The sequence below is a fragment of the Eschrichtius robustus genome, chromosome 5 (assembly GCF_028021215.1).
Source record: "Eschrichtius robustus isolate mEscRob2 chromosome 5, mEscRob2.pri, whole genome shotgun sequence".
Lineage (NCBI taxonomy): Eukaryota > Metazoa > Chordata > Mammalia > Artiodactyla > Eschrichtiidae > Eschrichtius > Eschrichtius robustus.
Genome location: NC_090828.1, coordinates 126,063,866 through 126,088,693, shown reverse-complemented (window position 1 = coordinate 126,088,693; position 24,828 = coordinate 126,063,866). Strand labels below are relative to the sequence as shown.

The following is a 24,828-nucleotide window of genomic DNA, read 5'->3' as shown; positions in this document are numbered from 1 at the left end:
ATCCCACATGCTGAGGAGCAACTAAGCCAGAGTGCCACAACTACTGAGCCTGCGCTCTAGAGCCCGTGAGCCACAACTACTGAAGCCCGCGTGCCTAGAGCCCATGCTCCACGACGAGAAGCCACGTCAATGGGAAGCCCACGCACCACAACTAGAGAAGGCCCGAGCACAGCAACGAGGACCCAACACAGACAAAAAACAAACAAACAAACAAACAAAAACCTGGTGACAAATGTTTTAAAAAAAAAGAAAAAAAGAGTGACTCTATGTATATGAAATATCCAGAACAGGCAAATCTACAGAGACAGAAAGTAGATTAGTGGTTGCCAGGGGCTAAAGTTATGGGGGGGACAGTGAATGCTAAAAGATACAGGGTTTCTTTTTAGAGTGATAAAAATGTTTTAAAATTGACTCTGGTAATGGATGCACTTTATGAATATACAATAAAACACTGAATGGTACACTCTAAATGAGTGAATTGTATGGTGTGTGAATTATATCACAAGGAAGTTTTAATTTTTTTAAAGAAGGGCAATTATTACTATTATGACATCAGAAGTATAAATTATGACATCTAATCCAAAAGTAGTCACTTGGAGGATGTAATCTTCAACAGAGGTTGCCTGATGCATTAAAAAGAGGAATAAGAATAATGAAAAAATAAAAGTTCTAAATAATTTCATTCCTTACATGTTATTCAATATAACATAAAAATTACTTTAAAAGATAAACCTTTCTACATATACGCACCCAATAATAATTAGTATGAACTTAAGTAGTCATCTTGAATCTATTAGACACAATAAAAAATCTAATTTGTCATTAAAAATGGGAAGCAGAAAGGCTTTGGCAGAAAAATGCTCTCTCTCACAAATACTACAATCTGACGCACTTTTCTTAACATGCTTGATTAAATCCAAACCATAAAGCACAATCACAACTTGAGCCTTTTAATTCAAAAACGTAATTCCCCAAAAGTCATTAACGGTCATGCACTTTCGACTAACTGCTATTTAGTAGATAACGTATGACCAGTACGAAATCTGTTAATTAAGGATAAGAAAAACTATCAACTGGCTAACACACAAACAGACGCATCCAAACTGGAAAACTGAGTTCCACGTTTAAGACAAGAAAGGCATATTTCCATTCCAGATACTCTAATTCATCATTTCTTAAATATGAATTAGAAACTATTTCTAATAATTTTCTAATTATTTTTAACTGTAGTAAAAACCTATAGCAAAAAAAAAAAAAATCTGGAATTTGTTTACAAAGTTCTAATGATAATTTGAGCAAAACACAGCTATAGCTGAACAATGGTCAAATTACAGTAAATTTTTAAGTGTAATATTTAAAGTTTTTAAAAGGTGGCATTAATTCATATGATTTAACTTTTCCAGGTGTTATCTGATGTCTTGTTCAGTAATTTTAAAATATCCTTACCACAGGGATGACGTGAGTGACACCATCTCCACTGTCTATTACCGTACCGGTCAACGTCCGTTCTCCTACTTGTCTGGAGGTCCACGATGCAGCTAAGGCAAGAACAGCCTTGAACAAAAAGAAATATGACAGGCAAAAAAATAAAAACAAAGAGTTACTAGAAAAAAATTTTTTACTGGAGTACTTTATGCAATTTTAAATGTAGTATCTTTGGAAAGAGAACACACAAAATTAATTTATATTATACAATAAAACTGTTCACAGCCTACATATTATTAAGACAACTTACAGGCTTACATTAGTCTTTAGGGGCATGTTTATAAATTTTCGATATTTTAGTGAGGGCCGTTTTCCTCCTATACCCCCCAAAAATGTGGAAGACTAACATGAGATAGTACGGTACTAACATATGGAAGACTAACATGAGATAATACAGTCCAGGACTTAAAAGTATGTTTATATGGCCTAGCCTGGAACATACTACAAAGTAAGGTAGAGAGGAGCACACAGCCACCAATCATCAGAGTTATTCGGTACATAGATGGCTATACTAATAAGTATCACTCATAAGATTAGCTCCAAATTTTCTAAGTGCAACATGCATTTAGGAATATGTAACAAGCTATTTAACCAGAAAGGGCCATTGCACACTTCCAAATACTATGATTTAATGAGGAAAGCAAAGTTGATGAAATAATGTATTTCTACAAAAAATCTTGGCATAGGCAATAAAGTATAATTTTTTCTATTAAAAGTTTGCAAATTAAGAAATTAATGAAGCTAGTTCATTTTAAAAAAATTACCTAAATTTCATACAAATCCAAGCCTCGAACGAGATAAATAATTAATTAATTAAAAACAGAACTAAGCTGGCTTTATTTTACCTACTTGCAATATAATCGCTGAAAGGGACCTAGAAAGGTAACTAGGCCACCCTCCTATTTTAACACAGGATCACACCGTAATCACCGTGGGCTAACAAAACTACACAGTAATTTATATACTTTTTAAGCATTTGTGACATGCCAGGTATCACATTTGCTACAGCGCTGAAAAACAAGTAAGAAGTCAGCTCTGATCCTGAGGGATGGGAGACAAGCTGTTCCATGCAGATATATACACAAATTAAATGCAATAAAACATTATGGGGATTTGTGATATACAGGATACAGAGGGGCACAAAGGAGGCAGCGGTCAAATATATGTAGTGGTAAGTCCTTCAAAACAGACTACAAAAAAAGGACACAGTGAATGTTACAAGGGTAAATGAATGTGTGCAGAAAATTCTTGACATAGAGTAAAGTCTCAATAACTATCAGTTCCCTTATTTCTGTTCTATAAAAGGTCCTGATTTATCCAAAAAACATTAACTTACTTCCTTTAACATTTCTCTTTTACTGACTAAATAGCTCCATTCCTCTAATACGATTCCTGAATTATCAGTTCAGTAGAACTATGATATGCTTTGAGGTTAAGAAAAATACACACATGTTTTAAGAGTGAATTAAACCAGATTAAAATTTAAGAGCCAAGCTTATTTTGACTTATAAACTTGCTTACCTGTACAGCAATGTACAAGCCTGGAACATTGAAGGACTCAAACATTATTTCAGCAGTATATTCCCTGTTTTCTGGAGTATTCAGTGGAGGTTCGGTCTATTAAATTGAATAAGATTTTAAGTACGCAATATCACATTATTTTGATAAATTTATAGATAATTTTCACGTGAGAAATAATGTATTTCAAACACTGTATTTAAAAGTCATTAAACTCAGAGGTACAAAAATAAAGACACACAGACCAAAAAAAAAAAAAACAGTAGAGAACTCAAACAGATCTGTATCTTTATATAACTGCTGGAGTATAAAACGGAGATGTTTACACAGTTTAAGATGTTTCTTCAGTTTAAGTTATGTGACTGCATACATCACATCACTTAGAAACCTGCGGGTTAAGTCTGGGCCACAACACATCCCAGTGAGGCAGGAAAGGACCTAAGGAACAGCCCTCAAAATCCTGGACTTAATGTTTCACTTATGCCTCAGGAATACCTAAATCTTTTCATATTACCAAAGCTTGAAACTACATAAGACATCATTCTTATGAATCTGATTTGACTATCCAATCCTTTTTGTTATCTCAAATATTTAAACTTGAAAGGCAAAAGTTTAAACTTAAGAAATACAGAAGAATTATGTTTTTGACCTTGAGGTAAGGAATGATTGCTTAAATTTAATGAACATAAACTGCAAAAGGAAAGACAGATAAAACTTAAATTCATTACAAATAAAATCATTTTTTTTAATTTTAAAAGACACTATAAAATTTTTTTTAGAAAATTAACGAGGATTAGACTTTTTCCATATGTAAAACCTTTAACTTCTAAACTACTTGATGTGTTTAAACTTACTTAAGAGGGTTTTGGACTATGTTCAAGAGTTTGAAGATAATTCAGTAAGAGTTACATATAAAATTAAGAAAACTAAAAAACCAAGGCAAAAAAAAAAACAAAAACAAAAAACCAAGGCAGTTAAATTATAAACTCCAAGAAAAGCAGAAATTCTATACAAAATAAAATATAATCAGAAGACCTCACAAGGAAAATATACAAATAGCTAATAAGCACATGAAAAAGTACTCAACATCATCAGTCATCAGAAAAATGCAAATTAAAACCAAAATGAGAAAGTTTACCCACCCAGCCAGAATGGCTAAAATTAAAAAGACTGACACATCAAATGCTGGATCTGGATACATAGGGTAACCAGATCACTAGCACATAGTTGGTGGGTGTGCAAAAAGGTACAATCCCTTGGAAAAAGTTCTGAAAGTTTCCTATAAAATCAATCATGCATCTATCCTGTGACACAGCAATTCCATATCTAGGTATTTACAAAAGAAAAATAAAAACATGTCCACAAAAAGACTTGTTTAAGAATGTTCACAATACACAAAAAATATTCACAGTAGTCAAAAACTGGGAACAGCCCAGGTGATTATCAACAGGAAAATGGACAGGGAGGCATACAATGGAATACGACCCAGCAACAAAAAGCAACAAATTACGTGTATGTGCAACAACACGGATGAATCTTAAGATTATGATGAGTGAAGTCTTACCAAAGAGCACATCTTGTACAATTCCATTTACATGAAACTCAAATATAAGCAAAACATGTATGTACTGGAAAAAATCTGCACAAGGGTTGCCTCCAGGGCATGGGGGCAGGGATTAACTAGAAAAGGGCATGAGATACCTTTCCAGGTTAACAGTAATGCTCTGTTATCTTGATAAGGGTTTAGGTTACACAGATGTATGCATCTGTCAAACCCAGGGGATGGGCAAACTACATCATGCATCCTGCAGGCCAAATCTAGTCCACCACTTCTTTCTGTAAATAGAATTTTATTGGAACACAGCCACAGCCACTCATTTAAGTATTGCCTATGGCTGCTTCCCACAACAACAGCAGAGCTAATTAAGCAGCTGCGAAAGAGACCACATGGTCCACAAAGCCAAAAATATTTGCTAACTAGCTTTAGAGAAAGTCTGCCAATGCCCAGTCAAACCCATAAAATGGTAGGGTTAAGATGTGTGATTTTACAGAATGTAAGTTTTATATAAAAGAAAAAATGTAAACAATAATAAACTCTAGTTGATGATAATGTATGCTAAAGTATTTAGGGGTGAAATGACTCCATCTGCAACTCATTTTGAAGGGATTAAAAAAATAAGATGGAGTGATAGAAGGATAACCCAATAGATAGATGTCCTAAAACAATTATAGTAAAATTAATTGCTGAGTCTAGGTTGTGGGTATATTGGGCATTCACTGCAAGGTTCTTTTCAACTTTATGTTTATGGTCCAACCATAAACAATATTCACAATCACAATAAAATATAAAATATTAAAAATATTAAAATATTAATTTAACCCAAAATTAATGTCACAGAAAGAGGGAGAAGGTAAGGATTTTGTGTAAAGGAGGGGATAAAAGGAAAAGAACGAAATACTGATCTTACCTAGCAGGAAGTTAATAGACTGTCTAATATTTAAAAAAACCGGGCTTCCCTGGTGGCGCAATGGTTGAGAATCTGCCTGCCAGTGCAGGGGACACGGGTTCGAGCCCTGGTTTGGGAAGATCCCACATGCCGTGGAGCGACTGGGCCCGTGAGCCACAACTACTGAGCCTGCGCGTCTGGAGCCTGTGCTCCGCAACAAGAGAGGCCGCGATAGTGAGACGCCCGCGCACCGCAATGAAGAGTGGCCCCCGCTTGCCGCAACTGGAGAAAGCCCTCGCACAGAAACGAAGACCCAACACAGCCAAAAATAAATAAATAAATAAATAGAATAGCTCATCTTTAAAAAAAAAAAAAAACCAAAAATACGGGCTTCCCTGGTGGTACAGTGGTTAAGAATCCACCTGCCAATGCAGGGGACATGGCTTCGAGCCCTGGTCTGGGATGATCCCCCATGCTGCGGAGCAACTAAGCCTGTGTGCCACAACTACTGAGCCTGAGCTCTAGAGACCGCAAGCCACAACTACTGAGCCCATGTGCCACAACTACTGAAGCCCGCGCACCTAGAGCCCGTGCTCCGCAACAAGAGACGCCACGACAATGAGAAGCCCGCACACCGCAACGAAGACCCAACACAGCAAAAAAAACAAAAATAAATAAATAAACAAACAAAAATACAAGAAATACATGATATAACTACCAAGAAAAACTCTTTAAAAATTTAAAGTGTCTGCCCGGGGGGAATCAAGGGTTCAAGGGTAGGGGGAGGTGAGGAAGGAAAATTTTAATTTAAATCTGATATTATAGCACTTGATTTTTTAACATTATGAACATGCATTGCTTTGGTAAAAAAAAGAAAGAAAAAAGTTTAAAAATTAAATTATATTGTAGTTTGTTACCAAGAATTACAAATGAAATAATAATCAGACCAGTCATTTTTTTAAAAATAAAGTGCCATGTTTCCAACTTTTTCCCCTGAAACTTACTGTTGAAGATACTAAAGATGATACAGCTTTATAACAAAGTCTTTAGATACATGACAATTTAATAAACAAGAACGTATGTCCTATGAGTACAGATGTGATGAAAACATTCTCATTAAATTTCTTCAAAAATTTCCTCACAGAAATTAAAATTTGTACTTACCAAAAGAAAATAATGGTCTTCAGGTTCCGCCCTTAAATATTTAAAGATCACTTGCTCCATAAACCTTTCCATCAAGTCCCAATCTTCAACTATACCATGGCGGATTGGCCACTATTAAAACAAAAAATAAAACAGGAATTAAATCTTTACTAATATCAGAAAAAAATCAAATACAAAACAGATCACTAGTGAGTATTAGATGAGGATAGCATTTCTTAGATGTGCTAATGACACAGAGATCATTAGAAGATGCATACTTAACTATTTAGAGATAAAAGAAATTATTTCTACAACATATTTTCAGATGTTTCAATTAAAAAACACAATGCAAATGTCAAAATGTTAAAAACTGTACAATCTAGATGGAAGGTCATTGCACCGGTCTTTATAGATTGCTGAAAATTTTGTAATAATGGAAACGTAACCTATTAAAATTTAGTCTGTGAAAATTACAGGTTATGACAATTTGCTTAATCTTTATTAGCTCTTTCACAAGTATTTGTTGTGTGCCTAATATATGAAACACAGTTGGTAAGTATAGAGCAAGAATAACCATAAATCAAGCAAGCAAAATTTTATAAGACAAGTCATATGTATTTGTTATAGAACCATGGTTCCAAAACTGAGCCCCAGGGTACTACAGCAAATTCTCAAAGACACCGCAAATATTTTACATTTTCCAGGGAAATTTGGTGATACTCAGAATCAGTTTGGTACTGCATACCTACTACTTTAAAGTAGTTCAGTTTCAACATCAGATCATACTAGATTCCCTTCAAGTAATATCACTTCTTTGAAAAGCTGGGTTGCCAGCAGTTGCTATGATGAAAACTAAATACCTCCCCCAAAAAACCCATGTACAATAAGAAATGAGGATGGTGATGTGCAATCTGATTCCAGGTGTAAGAAACTGTGAAGTGCCCGACAGGCACATGCATCCTACTAGTAACTGTGATTATTTAACAATAAAAATATTTTCCTTTCAAATATGTGTCTTATTTTTTTCAAGTGGCTACTAAGTTGCTACTTAACAAACAACTGTTAGGAATTTCTTTCTAAGTGACACTGTAAAAAATTTTACTGAGACACTAAGGCCACTGAGAAAGTTTGTGAATCTCTGCAATAAAATAGTTTCACAACACATGTAACTAAAGATTAGTATTCTGAATATATGAAGACTTCCTTAAGCAAAGTAAAAACGTAGGCATAAAACTTCAAAAAATATACAAAAGAAAAATAAACAAAAAAATATAGTTCCATGCACATAGTACAAATACACACCCAGTACTTAAGGCTGAATGCATTAGTGAAATAAATATCCTACAGTCATCTACTCAATCATTAAACCTCTTATCTATTAATTCCTAATATCCACATTTCACCATAGCCTTCTAGATACTTTCTAAGTCATTATACTTAAAAAATAACTTTTACTCCCCACTTTGCTTTAGGGAAGTAAAAAATGTACTACATCATTCATTTTATAACATTACTGGAACTGACATATTTTAATGTTCTAAGTGTTATTTATTCATTTATTCCTCATTTATTATTGTGCACCTACTATAACCATTGGCACAAATGCTAAGGACATGAACATTCTGCCATAAGAAGCTGTCCAGTGAAAGAAATAGATACAAACATAACATTGTAAGTTTTTAAGGAAATAAAGTACCTAGGACAAGATGATCAACTTGGCTTCAGAGGGAAAATGGGAAGGCTCCTATTCCTCTATGACTGAGGAGGTCGTATCTAAGCTGGGTCTTAAAGGAGCAACCTTGTTAATTTTGTTTTCAGGGGGTGGGGTAAATAGAGAATAGAAAAAAATATATACAAACACCGCAATAATATACAAACACAACAGTGATCAATGAAAAACACGTGTGCCTTTAGGGAAAGGGGTGTAGACAGATAGATCAGTTCTACACGAAGGGGACCAGGTTCTCAAAAACGATTACTTGCCTTATATTTGGGTTTTATTCTATAAGAAACAGAACATCAGTAGAAATTTTCAAGCAGGGTATAAACAAGAATAGCTTCAATTTTTAATAAGATTATTATAGCAGCATTGGGAAAGCTGAAATGAATCTTAAAAGAACCAAGCAAGAAAGACTAAGAGCCCCAGTTTTGGTGTAAATAACGCTAGGCCAGATTCAAGATTTCTGTCACCACGAGGAAAACCTCAAAGATATCATCACTAGGTTTCTAGCTCTGAAGTCAGGATGGAAAGGATCTATTAATCCAGACACAAAAGTTGTGTTTTGTCTTATCTTGGAATAAGCAAGGGTAGAGTATATGTAATAAATTTTGTTTTGAGTATATTAACCTCAAGAGCCAGGTAGTAGGTAGGTGACAGTAGGTACTTGGAAATGGGGTCAAGGAATTGGAAGTAGAGATGTAGGCTGTGGTTGTTGACGAAGGTGTGGATGAGATCACCTAGAGAAAGTCTCTAAAAAAGAAATAAAAGAGAATCAAGGACAGTACCTAGGAAATACTGACCTTTGAGCAGTAGGCAAAGGAGAAAGAACCAGTGACAATAGGGGAAAAAAATAAACAAGTAACAAATAAAAAGAATAGTCCACATTAGGAAGAGAACCAGCAGAGTAATCTTGTGAAAGGAAGACAAATCAAGAAGGATGAAAATTGTTACATATAATTGGATTTAACAAATAGCTTACCAAATAATGAGACTCAGTAAGAAGTTCGGTTTTAAAAGAGGAAAATAAAACAATAGCTAAAATGCTAAGGAAAGAAGGTAGGATTGAAAGAATTTTTGTCATTTGGGTGTGTTTGTTGCATTTGGAAGACATGAAAATGTGTTTAAAGAACAGAATCAATGCACAGGAACTCTGGCCTCTCAGCTCACTGACTTCATGACATTCAAAGGTGTCTTTTCCATTTTGGCCACAGTTTAGATCATCACTATCATCTCTAAGCCCCTGAAATGCAAGTACACCCCTCTCTGATCACAACTTCTTATCCTTCTAGCATACTCCAGCACCTCACTGTATCTCTCTGGATCACAATTAGACTTGCAGTCCACTGGCTGTTGTAATTCTTCCCTCGCCAAAAACCATCCCTCTCACAACACACACAAACACACACACAGTTTAGGTTTTAGGCTCCATCACTTTGACTATTCATACTTCCTTTTGTCATTCCATCTACCAAAACCCAACTCAGCACAGTCCTACCCTAAACTTGCCTATACCCAGAATGCTGATCACACAAATCACACAGAACTGGCTGATAAAACTAAGAATTCATAATTGCTATTCCCAAATGGACCTAAATTTACGTGGCAAGGCTTTGTTTCCCTACTCTGTTATCCACAGTGATGATTTTAAATATTCTCCCTATCACTCAGATTTCACTTTCTCCCCCCTATTTCCTGGGCAGCAGAAATAACATCACCATGCATTTCACAAGGAAAGCAGAAGCCAACAGTCAGGAATCCAACTTCTCTTCACCAAATCTATAAAACTGATTCCATACTTACCTCTTTTTTCTTTTTCACATTTTATAATGTAAGAGATCCTCCATGTATCAATTAGATCATCTGGATTCCATCCCTTTAGCTTTGTCAAGAGCCCTGTATTATACTCCATCTTTCCTGTTACTTTAATCTCTTTTTCTAATGACTCTTTCACACTAGCATTTAAGCATCTCTTCCATTTTAAACCCACAACTTGTCCTTCATCTCTCCTTCCCAAAGCTAAACCTCACTGAATATTACTGTCATTTTTTCCTTGTCATTCATAATCCAATCTACTTTAATCCAGCCTCATTGCTCTTCTAAAACTATTCTTATTAAGGTTATAAATGACATCCTTGTAGCTAAAGACAGCAAATAACCTATGGGCTCTAGCTTACTTGATCGCAGCATTCCACACTCTTTATCGCTCCTTCCTGTTTACCCAGTCTCTATAACTATGCCTTCTCAGTCTCCTTTGTAGGCTTTCCTCCTCCATCCAAACCTAAATGATGCATTGATCAGGCTCGGTCCTAGGCCTACCCCTGGGAATCTTACCCCTTCCAAAGATAACTAATACCGTCTAAATATTTATCTCCAGTTCTGTTTTGTTTCTAAGCTCCAAGAGCCAAATATTTGTATAACTACAAGCCACTTATAATTATTTCTTCAATGGCTTCCTTTCCACCAATTATAATAGACTTGAAGTCAGGAAAGCCATTTTTCTTATTTAATCTCAGCACTTAGTAAAGTTGTTTATACATGGTAGTTGTTTGTTAATGAATAAATTACTAAAACGGAAGAAAAGAGGGACCAAGGAAGAAATGTGCAAACTAGGTAAAGTCAATTTGAATAGTGTTTCCCTTTTGGTGCAGGTAGGGTGGGACTGTGGGAGTGACTGTGGGAGCAGACACAAGGAAAGCATCTGGGTTACTAGACTTGTTCTATGTCCTGAACTTTTAGGATTACAGTCACAAAAATTTTTAAACTGTGTAACTAAGCCTTACCTATTTTACTGTATATAAATTATACCTCAATAATAAGGGAGAAGGAGGAAGAATGGTAGGGAACAAACAAGAAAGGGAAAAAGATAAAAAGGAGAAAAGAGAGTGGCACTTCCAGATGACATAGGCTTCAAAAGGGCAGAAAGTGTGGGTCTGAATAAAGACGGGAGGGAAACATCTCTAGGTGTGGCGATGTGGAGGCAAGAGAAAGCCAATCACATTGATGATTCTGAGGTGGAAAAAGTAAATACTGCTCACCTGAAGGGGTTAAAATCTTCCTCTTGGGGAAAAAAACCAGTACAGTCAAAGCAAGGCTGGGAGGAGCCACAGAGAAGAAGAAATTTCTATTGTGAAGAGGTTGAGGGTATTAGGCTTGTAATTGACTGAAATTCCAAGCGGCACAATTATAGAACAAACTAATTTTTTGAAAGAAAATGTTATTTATATTTATACAAATCATAAAAATATACCTTTGTTGCATATGTAGGTTTTTCTATTGCTTCATCACCAATGAAGAAGTCTAGGTCATCAACACCTTTCATCACCCTCCTTTGAGCTTGATCACCCACTTTTGCTGACTCCTTAATAGCAATACCTTTAAAATAGAAGTTATTTATACATGTCAAAAATTGTATTTTTTTCAAGTGAGACGAATTTTTCACTTGTATTTCTTCCGTAATAAAGTGTTACTAAATAGAACATGATCTAGTATACTTAAAGTGTCAAATTAAAGCAAAAAGTTCATTTTAAAAAAAAAAAGACAAAATTCATTTAATACAATGAAATCTCAACTTCCACCCAGAGACAAGGCCTCAAGTATAAAAAGCCCCAAAAAAACCAAAGTACTGCTGTGGGAATGTTTCAGTTATTGTTTTTAAAAACTATGTGAGATCTATTTTGGCTGAGTAAAATTATAATTTCACCAAGTCAACCTATGCTTGATGGACAACCAGAAAGAAAAAACTGAAAAACAGTTATAAAAGTAGGAAAATTGCACGGGGGAATTTTTTTTAAAGCTTTCTTCATATTTCTATCCTATCTGCATTATTATGAACTAGTAATTTAGGTATAACACTGGCATAAAGACCTGTTAAACTTAAATCACATATACAAAAGGAAATTGCAAATCATTTAGGTAAAACCCACAACAATCTCCTTATATAATTTCAGAAATCCAGCATACAGTTCTAGACCTACAACTTGTATATTTCTTAATTAAGTTATAAATTTCTGAATCCTTCAAGTTAAACAGTTCTTCATTCAAAATATCTGCCTGGGGACTTCCCTGGTGGTCCAGTGGTTAAGAGTCTATGCTTCCACTGAAGGGGGTCTGGGTTCCATCCCTGATCAGGGAACTAAGATCCTGCATGATGCACGGCATGGCCAAAAATTTAAAAAAAAAAAAAAAGTCTGCATGCACTTAAGCTGATATGGCACCCAACTGTTACACTTTCATTTAATAACAATTTATATCCTTAATAAGGTGGGTAGAAAATACTGAAGGAAATTCTAAATCCAATCTACTTCTAAATGTTAGAAAGCTTCTCTAGCAATTTATTTACAATGTACACAGACATCAGATGGCTCACTATAAACTTCCTAAAAAACAAAGATTATGAAAATAACTTTGAACCATATCCACAGGTTTTCCAGATAAAATATCCGTGCTCATCAGTGGCAGTGATTATATCTGCTCATTATAAAACTACACCTGCAGCATTAAAACTGGCTGGGTGAAAAAAAACCCCAAAATCAAAAACCTTCTTTCATACGCAAATGGATTTTTAACATGCCACAGCCTCTCATAAGACAATGAAAACTAAAACTGCAAATTTTGGCAGAAAGGTGAAATAGAGAAAGGATACAATGGTGATGAGAACCCAAGGTTCAAAAGTTCAAAATTATATGGGCTTCCAACAAAGACTGAACACAGCCACTTAAGAACATAAGCAAAACCAAATTTTACAAGGATGAGAGTTAACATATCAGTATCTCCTGAAATAAACATAATGCTTTACAAAAGATTATAAATTAAGAGATTACAAAATCAGCATTTTATGGGTTGAATTGTGTACCCCCAGAAAGATACGTTTTAGGTCCTAACTTCTAGTACCTCGGAATGTGACCTTATTTGGAAATAGGGTCTTTCAAGTTAAAGTGAAGTTATTAGCAGGATGGGCTATAATCCAATGACTGGTGTTTTCATAAAAATGGGAAATTTGGACATATCCACGCACAGAAGAAAAACAATGTGAAGACACACAGGGCAGCCACGTGACTGGAGTGATGCATATACAAGCCAAGGAACATCAAGGACTGTCAGCAAACACCAGAAGCTTTAAGAAGCAAGGAAGATTTCTCCCCTAAAGCTGTCAGCAAGATCTTGGCCCTGCTGACACCTTCATTTCAGACTTCTCCAGGACTGTAAGTTTCTGTTGTTTTAAGTCACCTGGTTTTCAGTACTTTGCCTCAGCAGCCTTGGGAAACTAATACAACCATACACAATGGTATAATACTAAACTCAAATATAACTAATGTCATGTACTAGTCCACAAAAGTACTTCTATTTTAGTCAGCAATAGAGGCAATATTTGTCATCAAAGTCTTAAACAACAAACTATCAATATATTTATATATAAATGTGGGACAAAAGTAAAAAAACAAAACAAAACAAAAAAGCACATCTGTCCCTCAGTGTAGATAACAAATATGCATGAATAAAACATAAAGAAAAAGACAACAGTACTACAAATTAAGACCACTATATTCCTATGAATGAGCATCAGTGCCCCCTAAAATCTATTCCAGGCATTAAAGAATTAGACTTAGGTAACAGCCTAAATTCTTAGATAGTAAGAATTAGATTATTAGATAATAATCCCTAGAGAAGTATACCAAAAGTATATCAGAAGTGCAAAAGTCAAATAGGTTTGTTTCTAGAGAGTGAAAAAAAATATGTACTAGCTCCCCCTTTAAAGACAATTTTGACACACACTTCACACATTTTTAATTTTGTTCTTACTATATACAAACAACAAAACAATCAACCTGTTCAAGTCTGATGAGTATACCCAATTGAGACTAAAGATCTGCAGTTTTGGGCAAGCATAGTAATTTCTACCTCGTTCTCAACTTCACAAATTTTGAATCCTAAGCTGCTTTCACTATTCTCTGATGTTTATTTTTCCATTTCCTTCTTATTTTCATAAATTAATAAGAATACACAAAAATATTCAAACAGTCTAATACTAGTGATACTAGAACTGTCTAGGAGTTAGCACCACCAAGGAATGGCTCAAAAGGTTTATCATCTGATGTGCTAAAGTCTTAACTTAGCATAGGTCAGGTGGTTCAGGAATGTTACTACATTATGTACGAAAGGTGAATTGTCTAAAAGTCAGAAGCCCAAAACAGGTTCATCAAGGAACACATACATAGCCCAGGCTAACAATAAGAGCACTAACAAACCAAGTGTGAGAGTATTTTTTAAAAACTTCTGAAAGACAAACTATTGAAAGTGGACAGTCAGCTAAAGTGAAGTTAACAGAAATAAGATAAAGCAAAAACTATGTAAGTATGGTTATAAGATGTTAGAAAACAGCTGAAGTCTGCACCTCTAAAGATGAGATGCCATCCTTATTTTGAAACATGAGCTCTTGTCAGGGATGTCAACAAGCACGAGCCCTGCAAACAATCACATCCACAAACCAAAGGATAGCCTTTGTAGGCGTGTGATGGGGATGCATTACTTAATAGTAACACACACACATTATTAACAGCAATACCCTCAAAGCAGAAAACTGTTTAATTATCAGCTCATTCATTTTTGTCTTTAAAAAGATATTTGGCAGATCTGGTAAATGAAGAGCTAAACAGAGATCTGAAATGAATGGTCAGAGGTACAGAAATGAAGCCATGCTTAGAACTTGGCAAACCATGTTTTTAAAGGACTAAATCTTACAGAGCGTCAAAAATGATTATTTATTTTACTTTATTAAGAAAATATATTAAATCAGCTTATTTGTGACTTAAAAGAAATACTTACAGGAAGGGATGATAAACTGTGGTTCTGTATTTCCAGCATATCCTAGTTTTGTATACCTGAAAAACAAAAAGAATTTCATAAGGATTTCACAAGTATCTCAGCAATTATGAATTTAATTCTTAGATTTCCATTTGTTATAAAGTGAGATTCCACTCTGGGTAAATAGTATACAAAATTCCATCGTTTCAGTTCATTTAAACATCTCTGCTTTCAAAATTATATCAAAATTATAAATACCCATAGCTTTTAACCAGGAACTGCACTTCTAGAAATTGATCCTACAGGGATATTCATACATGTACAAAATAACATATAACAGGGCCTTTTGCGACAATCTTGCTTATAATAGTAAAAGACCGGAAATAAATAGCCATCACACTAGTTAAATATGCTTCGTTTATACTATAGAATATTATGCAGTTATTAAAAAAGAGGTTGAAGAACCTCCTTATGTACAGATATGGAACAATCTCCAAAACGTATTGTTAACTGAACAAAAGCAAGGTACAGAACAATGGTCAACTATGTGATATCTGTATAAAAGTAAAGGGTAGGGGTAAACCATGTAAAACACAAGCTGCTCATCTCCTTGCACGGCCCTGCAATAAACCTTTCTCTGCTCCAAACTCCGATGTTTCGGTTTGTTTGGCCTCATTGTTCAGTAGCACCTTCAGAAAAACTCTTCCTTCAGACAGCTAGTAGACACTTTGATAACTTTTCCTCCCCTTAAGCTTTAAACATGGGATTAAACAGCTTGGATTTTTCTTAAATCTGCCATTTGGATAATTGGATTATTTAGTATAGGAGTCAGACATGGGACAAACGTTCACATTTGGAAGTTACTTACTCAAATTGATCTATAGATCCATGCAATTGCTATCAAAATCCCAACAATGTTTTTTGGGAGAAAGAGAAAATCTATCCTAAAATTCATATGGAATCTCAAGGGACTATGAATAGCCAAAACAATCTTGGAAAAGAACAAAGTTGGAGGTCTCACACTTCCTGATTTCAAAACTTAGTACAAAGTTACAGTAACGAAAGCTGTGTGGCACTGACATAGAAACACACAGACTGATGGAACAGAACAGAGCCCAGAAATAAATCCTCCCATATACGGTCAAATAATTTTTGACAAGGGTGCCATAACCATTCAAACAGGGAAAGGATAGTCTTTTCGAGAAAGGGTGCTGGGAAAACTGGATATCCATTAATTAATGAACATGGACTTTTATCTTATACCACATACAAAATTTAACTCAAAATGGATCAAAGACCTACATATAAGATCTAAAACTATAAAACTCTTTGAGGAAAATATAGGGGACAAAGCTTTATGACATTAAATTTGGCAAAGATTTCTTGGACATGACACAACAAGGAGGCAACAACACCATAAAAAATAAATTGAACATCATAAAAATTAATAACTTTTGTGTACCAAAGGACACTATCAATAGTGTGAAAGGCAACCCACAAAATGGAAGAAAACAGTTACAAATCATATATCTGATAAGGAGTTAATATCCAGAATATATAAAGAACTCCTACAACTCAACAAAATACACCACTCAGTTTTTAAAACAGGCAAAGGACTTGAATAGACATTTCTCCAAAGGAGATATACAACAGGTCAACAAGCATATGAAAAGATGCTCAATATTATTAATAATTAAGAAAATTCAAATCAAAACCAAAATGAGATACCACTTCACATCCATTAGGAGGGCTATTACCAAAACATCAAAAACAAAAACAAACAAAAATATCAGTGAGGATATGGAGAAACCAGAACCCTTGTACACTGCTGATAGGAATATAAAATGGTGCAGCTGCTACAAAAAACAATATGGCAATTCCTCAAAAAATTAATCACAGAATTACCACACAATCCAGCAAAGCCGTTTCTGGGTATATACCCAAAAAAAAAAAAAAAAAAAAAAAAATGAAAGCAGGGGCTTCAACAGATTTTTGTACACCAATGTTCACAGCAACACTATGCATAATAGACAAAAGGTGGAAGCAATGCAAGGGTCCACTGACAGATGAATGGGTAAACAAATGTGGTATATACATACAATGGAATATTAGTTAGCCTTCAAAAGGAAGGAAATTGACACATGCTACATACAACATGAATGAACCTTGAGGACATCATCCTAAGTGAAATAAGCCAATCACAAAAGGTCAAATACTATATGATTCCACTTACATGAGGTACCTGAAATAGTCAAATTCACAGAGACAGAAGCAGGATGGTAGCTGCCAGGGATGGAGGTGGGGTATGGTTGTTACTGTTTTATGGGTACAGAGTTTCAGTTTGGGAAGATGAAAAAGTTCTGAAGGTGACAGTTGTGAATGTACTTAACTTAATGCCACTAAACTGTACACTTAAAAATGGTTAAAACTGTCAATTTTATGTTGTGTATATTTTACAACAATTTTCTTAAAAAGCTACGCAAACTTGACAGCTACTGGGGAAAATAATTAAATTCTGTACATATCGTACACGTTAAAACAAAATAAATCTAAATGGATGAAATATTAAAACAGGGTAGGGAAATAAACCATAAACTTTAAAAGGTAATGCAGGATAACTTCTTTATAACCCTGGAATTGGGGAGTCTTACTAACTATAATTCAAAATCCAGACATTAAAAACAGACTGATACTCAAATTATGTGAAAATTTAAAACTTCTTCACAAAAACATACCAAAAGTAGCCAAAAGAAAAATGACCAAAAGAGAAAAATTATCTGCACTCAGAGACAAAGAGTTAATCACCTTAATATATAAAGGATATCTAGAGGGTGATGTCAACAAGGGAGGGAAATAAGGAGGGAAGAAAGGAAGAGTAAAAGGTAAAAGACAATAACCATTCAAAGAAAGAGAAATATAAATGGCTATAAATGAAAAGATGCTCAACTCTGTGGGGTAAAAAAAGAAAAAAAAAGGCAAATTAAAAGTACACTGAGGGGGCTTCCCTGGTGGCACAGTGGTTGAGAATCTGCCTGCTAATGCATGGGACACAGGTTCGAGCCCTGGTCTGGGAAGATCCCACATGCTGCGGAGCAACTGGGCCCGTGAGCCACAACTACTGAGCCTGCGCGTCTGGAGCCTGTGCTCCGCAACAAGAGAGGCCACGATAGAGTCCCGTGCACCGCGATGAAGAGTGGCCCCCGCTTGCTGCAACTAGAGTAAGCCCTCGCACAGAAACGAAGACCCAACACAGCCAAAATAAATAAATAATAATTAAAGGTGCTAATAATTTAAAAAAAAAAAAAAGTACACTGAGGTAAATTTCATACATTCCTAGTTGGAATGATAGAAAAAAATCAAAATCATTTGTAAATAAAACAGCCACTTTGGAAAACACTTAAACATTCACTTACCATATGACCCAGCAACTCTACTTCTAGGTATATACCAAAGAAAATATGTCCCCACAAAGAAGGGTAAACATTTGTTCACAAAAGCATTATTCATAATGGCCCAAAACTGGAAGCACAGCGTACATTCATCAAGAAAACAGATAAGCAAGGCTTGATATATTCATACAAACCAAAATTATTCCATCTATGAAGAATCAGGAAAATGTAACCCATTCTCTAAGGCAATGACACTCAACAGAAGACAAAATGACACAATGTTGGAATTATCAGATAAAGACTTGAAAGCAGCTGTGACTATCACAATGAAATAGTAATGACTAATAGTAAATATCACAGAAACTCTAAAACTATCAAAAAGAACAAATGGAAATTACAGAACTGAAAAATGCAATGTCAGGTATAAAAAATTCTCTGGATGAGCTAAACAGCAGAACAGACGAAATAATGAGTGAACTTGAAGGCAGATCAGTAAAAATCATTCAGTCTGATAAGAGAGGGGAAAAATATTAAAAAGAGAGACACAAAGTGAAAAGAATAGATCCTCAGAGACTTTGGGAACAATATCTGAAAGGTGACATAGGTTCCAGAAGGAGGGGAGAGAGAGAGAGATGCAGAATAAATCCAAAGAAAACCATACCTAGGCACATCATAATCAAACTACTGAAAATCAGAGATAAAGAAAAATCTTGAAAGCAGCCGGAGAAAAATGGCTCATTAACAGGAAACAAAAATTCAAATTACTAGCATCTTCTTATGAGAAACTATGGAGGCCAAAAGACAGTGGAATAACATTTTTTAAGTCTGAAGGTGGTGCAAATATAGTCAGCCCAGAAATCTTTGAAGAGCAAAAATATCCTTCAAAAATGAAAGTGCAATAAAGACATTTTTCAAATAAAAGAAAACTCATTCTCCAGGATAGATCACATCTTGGGTCACAAATCACGCCTCAGAAAATTTAAGAAAACTGAAATCCTATCAAGCATCTTTTCTGGCCACAATACTATGAGACTGGAAATCAATTACAGGAAAAATAACGGTAAAAAACACAAATACATGGAGGCTAAATGGTGCGCTACTAAACAACCAAGAGATCACTGAAAAAAATCAAAGAAAAAATAAAAAACTACATAGAAACAAATAACAATGAAAACACGACGACCCAAAGCCTATGGGACGCAGCAAAAGCAGTTCTAAGAGGGAAGTTTATAGCAATTCAATCTCACCTCAAGAAACAAGAAAAATCTCAAATAAACAATCTAACCATACACTTAAAACAACTAGAAAAAGAAGAACAAAGAAAACCCAAAGTCAGTAGAAGGAAAGAAATCATAAAGATCAGAGCAGAAATAAATGAAATAGAAACAAAGAAAGCAAAGATCAATAAAACTAAAAGCTGGTTCTTTGAGAGTATAAACAAAATTGATAAACCCTCAACCAGACTCATCAAGAAAAAAAGGGAGAGGACGCAAATCAATAAAATTAGAAATGAAAAAGGAGAAATCACAACTGACACTGCAGAAATACAAAGGATTATATACATGGAATCTAAAAATAAATAAATAAATAAATGCTACTGATGAACCTAGTTGCAGAGCAGGAATAAAGAGGCAGACATAGAGAATGGACTCAATGACATGGGGTGGGAGGGCGAAGTGAGAGTAGCATCGACATATATACACTACCAAATGTAAAACAGTTGGCTGGTGGGAAGCAGCAGCACAGCACAGCCGAGAGATCGGCTTGGTGCTTTGCTGATGACCTAGAGGGGTGAGATAGGAAGGATGGGAGGGAGACTCAAGAGGGAGGAGATATGGGGACATGTGTATGCATATGGCTGATTCGCTTTGTTGTGCAACAGAAACTAACACGGTATTGTGAAGCAATTATACTCCAATAAAGATCTATTAAAAAAAAGGAAAAAAGAAAAGAAAACTCACTGCCATCAAACCTGAGCTAAATAAAGTTCTTCAGGCTGAGGGGAAACGATACCAGAGGGAAACTGGTATTAATGAAGAACATCAGAAATGTTCAGCTAGGTAAATGAGACTTTTTTCTGCTTAATTTTTTAACATACTTTTGACTATTTAAAGCAAAAATCAAATTATCTTGTGGGGTTATAATATGCGCAGATGTAATACCTATGATAACTATAGCATACAAGGACAGTAGGGTAGAGGGAGTGGCAAGAGAGTTAAAAGATCTACAGAGATGCATGGTTTCTACTCTGCATTAAAGTTTTAAATTATTAACTCTAAGTAAAAAAATAAATAAAATGGTATACCAAAATTCAACTATACCAATTTTTACATTAAATGTAATACACTACAGTCTCCAATTAAAAGGGAGGAAGGAAGGGAGAGAGAGAGAGAGAGAAGAAAGAGAAAGGAAGAAAGCCCCAACTATATATTGTCTGCATGATATGCACTTTGGAGATGGAGAATGAAGAAAGATGGATGGAAGGCAAATAGTAAACGTTAAGTCTGAAGTGGCTGTATTGATATCAGATGAAACTTCTTTAAGAAAAAGAGTTAACACCAGAGATAAAGAGAAATTTTATAATAATAAAAGGATAAATTCATCAAGAAGACATAACAATCTTAAATGTACATGTGCCTATTAACAGTTTAACGTCAAGCATGGTTTAATAGTACAAAAATCAAGGCTCTACTTTTTAGAACACCTCAATGAATTTCACTGGTTGGAAGACTACTCCTCAACATACTATGTATGGTCTGATCCCTATTTCCCTTCCCAGACTCATCTAAGTACCCACAATTCACTTTCATAATCCTCAACCCCCGCAATATACTCTGTTATGCCTGAAGTAGAAAGAATCACTTTTACAAAACCTTGATAATTATATTTAGGAACAAAAAACATAAATCCTAGCTCTTACAAAATATAAATGCTCCATCCTTCTTTTCATTGTTGCTTTTGTTTTATTTTATCCTAATCCTTTCTTCCCTCAAAGGCCCTTTTCAAATCTTCCATTTTCATCAGTCCTTTTGGACACATCTGATTTTCATAGTATGATTCCCAGGCAAAATTAGTACAGTCCTAATACCTTCCAACTTGCTGTTCCTTAATAAATGGTGTGTGTGTATGTGTTTTCCTGCCTATGTACACGTGTGTCTATTTTTAATATTAATTACATTACACTTTATTACTTTGAAATATCTCGAGAATACTTTCAAATCTAGTCCTAAACAGGGAAAATACATTTTGTGAATACCTTGATACTTTCATATCAAATATTTTTATGTCAATTGTAAACAAAAATTTACATATATATGTAGAGAAAAAATAAAACTACACGAGAATAATTGTTATATAATGCTAGCATATACATACACTTTGTCTTCTGGAAGTCTACACATGAAATAGTAAATTCTGATTATCTACAGATAGCAGGATGGGAGAATTTTGTTTTTCAAATTAACACTTATCTTAAATGGTCTAACCATGCACTAAATTATTTTTTAAAAGAATTTTTGAATAGGTAACATTAGCCCACGATAAAAATTTTAACAAATAAAACAAGAAGCAGTACTAAAGTAAGTTTCCCTACCAGGCCTATCTCCAAGCCACCCCACTGCTAACCCAAGAGGCAATCACTTATGTATTCCAGAGATAATTCATGCATAGAGAGGCATGTATGTTACTTTAATTTAAAACATGTCATTGGGTTATCCAGGTAGTGAAATCATGAATCTATGTCACTTCTTTATGCTTTCCTATACTTAAATAAGAAAGTGCCATTTTCTAAGTGGTCTTTAAAAAGAGACCATAAAATGAAAAAGACAAAGCTATCCTAAGTTTATGAAATTCATAAGGGCAATATAATACTTTGAAAAACTAAACCAAATTTTTTCTTTGTGGCCCAGGCAAGCAGGTTAAATATACAGAAAATCTCCCTGGACTGTGGTAGCAATGAGAAAAGATCTACAATGCTGGTTTTGGTCAGCAAAGTTGGAAATTGCTTTGAGAAAGGAATACAGTAAAGGAGAGAATTCAAAAGCACTTTTGAAGTTATCAAAGTGATTAGAAGAACAGTAGTGGAAATGTAATAAAGTTAGGAGAGAGGGAAAGCTCGGATTGATAGAAATGAACAGCAAAAAAAAAAAAAAAAAAAAAAGAATTTTATACAAGAAATGGTTACTTTATTGTGGTCCTAACTGCCTCTGGGCAGGGGGAAAGTGGATTTGAGGAGAGCCATTTATAATGTTCTTTCATTTTTAAAAAACAAAAAGAGATGAATCATTACCAGGTAATGATTCTGATAAATAGGGGTATATGTTATATTATCCAGTATACCTTTCTAAAAGGAAGAAATTTATTTATGGAAAGAATATTTTTAAGTAGTAAAAGCAGTAGCATCCCTCATGTTGGATATTATTTTTAATTCTGCAAATTCATGTTTATTTATTGAAAGCATGTAGTTGATTTGACAGAGTACTTTTTTATTTAATACGATGGTTCACTTTTCTTTTTGCTTTGAAAAAACTTATCACAGCAAAATCTACTTGAAGATCCCAATAAATTATGGATATTGAACCACTAAATGAGAACAGAATCTTTAAAAAAAAAAATTACATTTCAAAAATGAACTGGAATAAAAAGCTAGGACAAAAATCATTCCAGAAAAGGACAAACATGTACCAAAGCTATTACGCTAAATATAGTGTGTGACTCTACAGACTACCTAAGGGAGAAACAGCAGTAGAGTTTTAACTTTCAATGTTTCAACAATTTTAAACCATACAACAAAATGAATATAAGACCCTAGAACTTTAGGGTGGATAGAACCTTAATAATTTAGTACAACCCATTTTCCAAAATTTCTTGGTATTGAGAACCACTAATTTAAAGTTGAAAGAATTTTATCTCAGTATGAATGACCAGCATCCACCCTGAACATATTATAAAGACAAAGTAAAGCACACATAGAGATTTTTACATAACAAGCATATAATTTTCAAATTTTAAGTGAAAACAGAAGTCTACAAATGAATCCCAATGCCAACTTTCATGATACCTCAATTCTCAGCTTAGCTATATGGTTTTCTTCATTCTTGTAGTGTGAGGAACTTTTAGCACAAGAATGTAACGGCTAATTCAAAGGGAATGTTAGCTATAAAGATAACTAGCAATTTTTTTTTAAAAGATTTATTTTATTGATTAATTGACTGATTGATTGATTGCTGTGTTGGGTCTTCGTTTCTGTGCTAGGGCTTTCTCTAGTTGCGGCAAGTGGGGGCCACTCTTCATCACAGTGCGCGGGCCTCTCTTGTTGCGGAGCACAGGCTCCAGACGCGCAAGCTCAGTAGTTGTGGCTCACGGGCTCAGTCGCTCCGTGGCATGTGGGATCTTCCCAGACCAGGGCTCGAACCCGTGTCCCCTGCATTAGCAGGCAGACTCTCAACCACTGCGCCACCAGGGAAGCCCAACTAGCAATTTTTAAAAAAGCATTTCCATTTCCAGTTCCCTCCAATGTTCTTCTCATTACATGAAAGTCACTATTTAACACAAAAAGACTGACAAGACTGTTGAGTGGAAGAACCTGGATTCCTAAATGTCAACAGAAATATTCTCCCAGTTCTTCCAGATCTAAAACTTAAAATCTAATAATTCCTTTTCAATCTTAGGGAGGAAAGAACATGGACCACAGAATCAGAAAATCATGAGTGAAATGTTTGTTCCACCATTTACTGTCTTGTGATTATAGACTTTATTCATAAAGAATAAAACCAAATTTGCAAGGCAGTCATGACAATTAAGATAACAGTGGATAGCACTCACTAAGTACTCAGTAAACATTTCCTTCCCCAGATCATTTTCCTTTATCCATAGTCCTCCTTTTTTTCCCCTCTATCCACTCCCATAATTATTCTTTCAAAGACTCTTGGTGATGTTTTCCCAACCTCTTTGCTACTAACCAGTCCAAGCGTCCACCACTAAACATGTAGACTACAGCAGTCAATACTCGCCCCACGACAGAAGCCAGTCACAAATGGCCACAAGTTGTATAACTCCATTTATATGAAATAGCCAAATGGGCAAATCCACAAGGATAGAAAGTAAATTAGTGGTTGCCAAGGGTTGAGGGTGATGAGAATGGAGAGTTTCTGCAAATGGGTATGAAGTTTCTTTTTGGGGTGATAAAAGTGTTCTAAAATTGACTGTGGAGATGGTTGCACAACCTGGTGATATACTATAAATCACTCAATTATACACTTTAAAAGGGTAAATTTTATGGTATGTGAATTATATTTCAATAGAGCTGTTAAAAACAAAATAAAAT

At 34.8% G+C, this 24,828-nt stretch overlaps 1 protein-coding gene across 1 annotated transcript in view; it reads right to left on the bottom strand.

Annotated features, from left to right (window-relative positions):
* The window catches only part of ACTR3 (actin related protein 3), a 57,535-nt gene that overhangs the window by 20,590 nt on the left and 12,117 nt on the right, over window positions 1-24,828 (bottom strand). Inside the window, exons 2-6 of the mRNA XM_068545258.1 lie at window positions 15,136-15,191; window positions 11,561-11,685; window positions 6,615-6,725; window positions 3,007-3,102; window positions 1,447-1,554 (exon numbers count right to left, since the gene is read on the bottom strand). Of these exons, the coding sequence (XP_068401359.1) occupies window positions 1,447-1,554; window positions 3,007-3,102; window positions 6,615-6,725; window positions 11,561-11,685; window positions 15,136-15,191 (496 nt within the window). The remainder of the gene's footprint in view (window positions 1-1,446; window positions 1,555-3,006; window positions 3,103-6,614; window positions 6,726-11,560; window positions 11,686-15,135; window positions 15,192-24,828) is intronic.